General features: G+C 36.2%; 1 protein-coding gene and 1 non-coding gene across 2 annotated transcripts; one reads left to right on the forward strand and one right to left on the reverse strand.

The window, feature by feature from the left end:
• Positions 1-965: 965 nt before the first annotated feature.
• LOC112464329 (fatty acyl-CoA reductase wat-like) lies at positions 966-7,335 on the reverse strand. Its single transcript, XM_025031273.1, has 8 exons — positions 6,879-7,335; positions 6,133-6,381; positions 5,754-5,899; positions 5,562-5,668; positions 5,003-5,198; positions 4,348-4,599; positions 3,751-4,008; positions 966-3,460 (listed from the first exon to the last, which is right to left on the reverse strand). Exons 1-8 carry the CDS (start codon positions 7,167-7,169, stop codon positions 3,352-3,354), a joined length of 1,608 nt encoding a protein of 535 aa, XP_024887041.1. The 5' UTR covers positions 7,170-7,335; the 3' UTR covers positions 966-3,351.
• Positions 1,363-1,436, forward strand: Trnai-aau. The gene has a single exon. It is a non-coding gene; the product is annotated as a tRNA-Ile (tRNA).
• Positions 7,336-7,787: the final 452 nt, after the last annotated feature.

Here is a 7,787-nt window from a genome sequence, read left to right on the forward strand (position 1 = left end):
CGGGCGGCAACTTCAAGTGGTACGCGATATTCAAACGCATTTGAAAAATCTTAAACATTTGCGTGGATAAGACAAAGTCTGTCGCGAGAATTCGCATTACTCAAAAAATTCTCGAACATCGTAATCGTATTCACGACGATAAATTACATCTGTTTATAATAATTTTATAATATAAAATATTCCTTTAATTGATTAGTTATTTTAACATTTAATCTAAATATTTGACAATGTATTGCGCTACTAAAGATTTAATATTGTTATAACAATTGACGATAATTAGATATAGTTTAAAGACTGATATTTTCTCTGCGTATTTTTATTTTTCTCCTTCTTCTCTTTTTTTTTTCTCCTTAAATTTTACGACCGAATAATACTTTTTTAAGACCGATGCGCGGTTTGAGAAGCGTAAGAAATATAATATAAAATAAAATCTAGAAATATAAACACAATTCGCAAAAAACCTAGATATAAAACCACAGAAGCTAAAAAATGTTGACCTATTCCGTGTCATGTATCAACCATTATTTATTTATAACAGCTTCTTCTCTCTTATTAAAATAATTATTTGGGGCAAGTGTAATAATTAAATCCAATTATTTTTTCCGCAAGTTTTGCAATTCACTGTAATAATTTTTTCATTGTCCCTTTTGCATTTAAGTTCGGTTAACTTATTACGTTTCATCAGGGTACGATATATTATAAATATGTATTTAGTATGCCGGAGATGAAGCAACTGACGTCGCCGCGATATCGCAATCCATTGACAATCGGTCGCGTCAGCGCATTTCCATCGTCATAAAGTCGGCCTCTTTTAACCGACTTAAAAATTTGTCCACGACCGCGGCTATCTTTATTAATTCCATCTCGTCAATAATAAAAGAGTTCATGATATCTAGGCTCGGGAATATCGGGGAAGAACAGAAATTAAGGGGCGCACTGAAAATGCTCATATATTTCTATATATGTATATATACAAATATTTTTATTTTACAAAATCTTATATGAAACTTATAACAAAAGATATTTCGCAACAACAACGACCATGTGATACTTTCAAGACGCTCGTATACCGCTATACACATATCCTTCAGATCCCTTCACGTGCCTATATACCGATTGTTTCCCATTCAAACTCAAACTTAATTAAATTATCATCTTATTGTCTAGATTCTAGAAACAAAAAAATTGAAAAAATTTTTAAAAATATGAAAAACCATTATTTTATCCCTTTCACCGTGGTTGTCGAATAAATAAACGGGCGAACACGATCGTTTAATTAATTCGCGATATTTATCTTTCCTTCATTCTTATGCAAAGATTGTAACCGATTGAAATACATTATTTGGAGCGTGTTCAATGTCTGGCCCATTAGCTCAGTTGGTTAGAGCGTCGTGCTAATAACGCGAAGGTCGCGGGTTCGATCCCCTCATGGGCCAACTTTTTTTTTTGCTTCTGATTTCTTTCTACGACCTTAATGATCTCTGTGATTTTGACGTGACTTCGCTAATAAAAAAAAAAGAGAGAATAGAATGCGAACGTTTCCTAATAAAGAATAATGACGCTCTTTTTGATTTAATGATGTCAAGGAACGTGAAAGAACCGAGTATAACTGGTTTACTACGACTTTTCTGACAGAATCAAACGTTCGATCTCATTTATCTTAATTATATAAGCTTCGCCCATTAATCATCGATAAAAACTCCGCCAGACGCGTACGTTCCTCGGATAAACCGACATCGAGCGGCGCATCGAAATCCAAGTCTTCCCAGTTAAAACGTCCGTTAACGACTCGCATTCGTTCGCAACGAGTTACTTAAATAGCATAGTTGCATCTCGATCTGTTCATTATGCATCGCCATATACCAGCGCGCATTGCCATACGCATGGGCGCGCATGCGATCGCGCGCCACGCATGTAACGTGGCATCTACGTCGCAACTGTCAACAAAATAAACGCTTTCTCTCAGCTGTCTGAGAGCCCTTTGGTTCGCTCACACACACACGCGCATGTCTCTATAAAATATCTAACAGTAAAAACAAAATACAATTATCAAGCATAAATTATCAAGTATAATGTATATGTGTTTTTATTTTATTTTTTCTTTTTCAATCTTCTCGCGAAACAATGCGTGTTGTTTTGTCGCGTCTTTCTCTGTGCTCGTCGCGACGATTGTGGCACGCACGACGAAATGCTGATTCGTGAAATGAGCAGAACGAACAGGTGTGCGAGCATGGGCTTAATCGGATTGCGCAAAGCCGCGTAAGTTCGCGCATCGACTTTGACTCACTTTCGCCATCGCGATAACAATCTTTCTGACTGTCGCGGTAAAACAATTGTTTTTACTCGCTATATTCTGTTGAAATCGAAAGTAATGCAAAGTCAGGGAGAATTCAATGCCTGTGCGGACGATCGGGGGGGAAATTAAGCTTAAAATTCAGCTTAGATGAGCAAAAGAACGATTTATTTCGTTTACGAGATTTAAATGCCCTCGTTATAACATTTATACTCACGAGATTTAAATGCTTTCGTAAGAACACTTTTATTAACTTTTACTAAATAATTAAAGATTGCATTTCTTCATGTGCACGCGAGTTTCCATAATTTCAGAACGTTGTTACTTTCAAATACTAATTAGTCGCCACTACGATAGGAAGTAACGAACTATCGATCCCACGATAATTTTATTTAAAATCTCTTACCCATGTACTACAAGACATAATTGTTAACTCGTTCGGATAATGTAGAATAATGAACTAGATTCATGGTGCATGACTTGAGTCAAAATATTATCCACGAACCGGAACGATACCTGTATTATGCTGATTTTTTTATTTGTATATATATATAACACATTTGTTGAATTTGAAGCATTCTATAATACATAAAATTCCATATCGTTGCGTCTGGATATTGAAAATTTAATTAACTGGCGCATTTTGTACGAAACAAGCGCCGGCCGAATTTAACTCTTCTTTCAGATGACATCTATAAAACCTACTTTGAACGCACAACAACGTGTATGATTCTTACGCGTAATTTATCTGCGCGAAGATCGTCGGAATCAGAAAATACGATCGAATTGCTGCTGTTCTACTCTACCCCTATCACATTTCGTGCCGCTCATACATTGTGTTTCCGTTTCGCAATAGCCTATTGTGTACATAGAGTTACGACATGGCTCTCCGCTGATTCTTCCATACCTCTTTGACGAAAGTTTCACGCTTCTCTAAAGAGTCCAGTCGCGCTTCTTCCTTAAAAAAGCACAAAATATCGCCCTCCACCGTTCAGTCCCGCAATCTTCAAGACGCATTCATCTTGGATTTCGGGCTTTATCAGCTTCTACTATTCCCGTCACACTTTCGGGTAAAGAAAATCGAAGATCGTAGATATAGCTGTCCAGGAGAACCTCATGGCGATGTAGGCCAGTATGAGTTTCAGCGCTTGGTGGCTCCAGTATAATCTACAATACGAGTTGTTTTCTATTTTATTGTTTTCCTAACTAAATAATGATATCAGATATACGTGTAATAGTTTTAACGCAAAAATCCAATATATATATGGGAGGCTATAAAATATAACATTACTATTTTCCCTTTTTATTCTATAAAAAGAGATGAAAAAAAATGAGAGAATAAAGTTTAAAAATTGTGCTGGTCCGAGCTCTATTTTTCTTCTACAAATTGAAAGTACAGAAGCAGAAACGTAGAAATACTGAGGATATTTTCCGAGGATTATTGAAAGTTTCCATACCTTTGCCATTTGACGCGTGCCTGCGGCAAGGTGTCTAAGGGATCCTTAATCAGGTACACCCTTATTCCGCGAATGTACGTCTCGAAATAAGTGTTCCAATCGACATCTCGTATATCGAAGTAGAATTTTTCACGATCTTTAAACGTGAGCTTTCCCATCAGCGCGCGTAGCCGGTCATTGGTAAATTTCCATTCTTGCGTGGAAAAGTAGTTCAACACATCCATAAATTTGTGTATCTTCTTGTAAACCTTAAGTAACCTTTAATACACAATTTATATTAAATAGTGTTCCGTATAAGTAATAAATAAAAAAAACGCAAAGCAATTCGCTCTCTTACATCATCTTGAATTACTCAAAATTATTTTAAGTTGTTTAACTATGTATTATTTATTTTAACTACTTTTTAAAATATTTTAGATGCTTAAAATATAGTAGACATTATATATTAATAAATAGAATTTGTTCTTTAATAGTGTTATTTGCACGGTTTTTCTCTTAAAGAAAAATTATTTTTTGGATACATACATGGAAAATTTATTGTTCTCTCTCTCTCTCTTTCTCTCTTTATGATTTTTATATTAATTCTTTTATTATTACCTCGGTTGTCTTCCTATGCAGACAGTTGCGGTGTCGACCAGTAAAGCTGGAAGCAGGTGCCAGAAATATACGAAAAAGAGATGGACTATCCTGTGCTTATTGTTTCTGAAGCTATAGTACCAAACCGCCCTGGTGGAGGGAATCTCGAGACCATATTTCGATGACATTTCCTTCAGATCATCATACGTTATCGGATTATCCGTAGACACGTAATTATAAATCGGAATTTCGCTACGCGATTTGTTGTTCGATCTGGAATGATGATTCAACGTTATATGATGATACATTTGTGTCCACACTGTCGAGGAATCTTTTAATTAGCTACCATAATAAACACACTTATACAAAATGCAAATATATTTCATATTTTTCAAGTTTTTTTGTAGCGTTATACAAAATTATTAAAATTAAAAAATTAATTTCACGGGACAGAATTCTGCGAAATATAACGCAAATAAAAAGTTATTTTGCGGCTTTAAATAGGTGAATTTCCGGATAAACTTTTTTCGTGTTGGTAATGTCAAGTGTCAATAGTGCCAATAAAAAAAAAACGCGATTAAATTGTATTAATATTCAAATGTGTGTATTATTATTTTGTTATATGCGATGTCAAACTGCGATGCAGGAAGTAGATAAAAGGTGAAAAGGTAAGCACCTTTGATCGTTCGCTACATCCCATGCACATGCGATTAGAGCGTTAACTGTTAAATCGGCAGGTACGACGTTTGCATGTACTGAGCCGTCACAGTGGATCGATCGCAGCAATCCAGTTCCAGCACCGGCTGCAACTCCCGTTGGGCCGTATAGATTGTCGATCCAACCCCGCGTTGGTTCCTGATATGTTGAGATCACTGGAGACAAAATTACAAATTATTTGAACAATATTTTGCAGTTTTTTAATTAAATTTATTCATGCTAGTTACGCATACGTTATTATTATTACGTTACAGTTAATTAGTTTAATTGTAAATAATTATTGTGGATACTTATGTATAATTATAAATCATACTATTATAATTATCTCTATTATTATTAATAATTTAATCTTTAAAATCGTTTTCTTTCCGTAAAAATTTGTTAGAATTTCTTAAAAGCTCTTATTTTTTTTGTATCTTGATTAATATATTGCTTAATAAAATATTATATTATTAATAATGTAATATCTTGTCTAATTTTTAATATTATTAAGAACAAAAGTGATAAGTTATTCGAACCAATGGCAGGACGAAAAATGCCAATCGGCAAGTCGCCAGCCTTCCTGATCACGTTCTCGGCAACTGCTTTCGTGAAGGTATATGTATTTGGCCATTTTCCTAATAATCTGTAAAGAGTAGACAATAAAATTTTCTTTTTGTTCTATCTACCGTGCACTAAAGGGAATTAAATCGAAATAGGATTTCACGTACTGCGGAGTTATATCTTCAGCGAGCTTATCTTCCAAGCATTCTATTAACGCAATTAATTTGTCAGAGTCCATTGGCGGGTCATAAAACTTCTCCTCGATCACACTTTGCGGACAATTTGCATACGCAGTAGACACGTGAATAAAACACTGTAAAAATTGCACAAAATGGTGTCGTTTAAGTTAAACATAAACGTATATGAGCAATCATACGTGTGATGTATCAAAAAATGACCAATAACAATTCCCGACTTTGTTATTTGAATTAGAATCGAGTAGGAGTATTGCAACTTCAAAGAACATTCATCAAGTTGGACGAGTAATAAAGTGCAAAATATTTTCATAGCTTTTCTTTTCGTGAACATTTGAACCTTATGGCCTACCTTCAAGTTGGTGATCTCCTTGCAGAGATTTACAACGTCCCTTGTACTTCTGACGTTAATGGGCACTGCCAACTTCAACTTCTCGTCGAATCTGACCGTAGCTGCGACGTGGAAAACGATCGAAACTTCTCGAATAAGAGTGGCCCGATCTTGCGAGGATATTCCGAGATTCGGTTGACTGCAGTCTCCCGCTATGGCGACAATCTGATGCCGGAACTTGGGCTGTTCGTGTCTAAGCTTTGCAAATACCTGAGGCAGTGGTTATGGATTAATAAATAGTTAATCCATAATTGATTAAATTAAGAAAGGCTAAACTCTATGCTATCTCGTTAATATCAATTCAACCTGATAATAAAACTAATGTCAAAAAAATATTTTGTTAAAAATAAGTAGAAGAACGAAAGTCGACAGAGAGATAATTATCCAAACAAAAAATTTGTTACCGAAAGAAATGATCTTCTAGAAGGTAAATGAAGCGCTGACGCCAAAGTATTTGGTGTTCATTGATGACGCACGTATTATACGTGGAAATTCATGTGGCATACGTGAAGCGGACAATGGCAGATGTTTAATTCGTTTCTTCTAATTATTATATTTTAATATTATCGAATAAGAATCATAGAAATTACTTATTAATCCGCTCATCAGGGCAAGATTTAGACAATTCAAAATGTAACTATTAACATAAATTTGCCAAATATTTCAAGGGTCGTCAAAGATTCCACTTTCTGTCACTGGAAACTCACCGGGTCGTCAAAGATCTCTTCGGTGCGTTGGTGCACGTCCTTGCCCTTTTTCGGACGTACCAGAAGGTAGATCGACGTTACTCCGGGGCACGTTCTCAGGAGCTTCTCGATAAGCAATTTGCCCATGAAACCGGTGCCGCCGGTGATAAAAATACTCTGGCCATAATAAAACTCCTGGATCGGCGACAGCTTCTCGTTGGGCGAATTTTCCGTCGGCGATTCTGGTATGCAGTCCGACTCGACGATCGTCACCTCCTGGCCATCGACACGGTCCAAGAGCACCTCCACCATCTCTCCTGTGGGTTTGTACCTGCGCAAGGAACGAGCCACGGTCTCTTTCTATCGGCGACGATTCACCTTATATCCAATTCGTATTCGCGGTTTGACGCGTTACGGAGCCGTCGCGTCGAATTTAAAAGATGACTCTTCCTTTTTCGTGAGCGGTCTCGATCGATTAGCCGATTTGCGTCGAGTCGCGTCGCGTCTCGCCTCGCTCATTATCACCTGGTACGTGGACGAGGCGAATTTGCGAAAGTCAACATTGTCCGTGTGACAGATGGATACGTGATGGACCGAGATCGCGATTGCGATTTCTTTACCGCAAAACCACGTATTCTCGGATACGTTGAAAGATTTTCATGATTTTTACCTTTCCTAATCAAAGTACTCGTCTCAAAAATGAAACATTTGTTCGGGCGCGATAAACGCAAAAGATGGGTATCGTGATTCATTTTTAAACAGATCGTGCGTTTCAAAAATAAATTAAAAGGATAACATTTATATTTTTCTTTCTCGAAACGTTTGTTTTGAATTGCAAAATTGCAAATCAAAATAATAAGCTGCGTGTTTATCAATAACACCTAAAAAGTGTTTTCATATTTATGTGGAAAAACAAAATTAATATTCTTC

This window comes from Temnothorax curvispinosus, unplaced genomic scaffold (assembly GCF_003070985.1).
Source record: "Temnothorax curvispinosus isolate PA1 unplaced genomic scaffold, ASM307098v1 QBEX01014090.1, whole genome shotgun sequence".
NCBI lineage: Eukaryota > Metazoa > Arthropoda > Insecta > Hymenoptera > Formicidae > Temnothorax > Temnothorax curvispinosus.

What these genes read in the sequence shown, in the direction of transcription:
- LOC112464329 (XM_025031273.1), bottom strand. Translation starts at nt 7,169, where the DNA reads ATGGTGGAGGTGCTCTTGGACCGTGTCGATGGCCAGGAGGTGACGATC. An exon ending in AAGAGATCTTTGACGACCCG is followed by an intron (nt 6,382 to 6,878) that starts GTGAGTTTCCAG and finishes CCACTGCCTCAG; the next exon opens with GTATTTGCAAAGCTTAGACA. An exon ending in TGCATAGGAAGACAACCGAG is followed by an intron (nt 4,009 to 4,347) that starts GTAATAATAAAA and finishes TGTGTATTAAAG; the next exon opens with GTTACTTAAGGTTTACAAGA.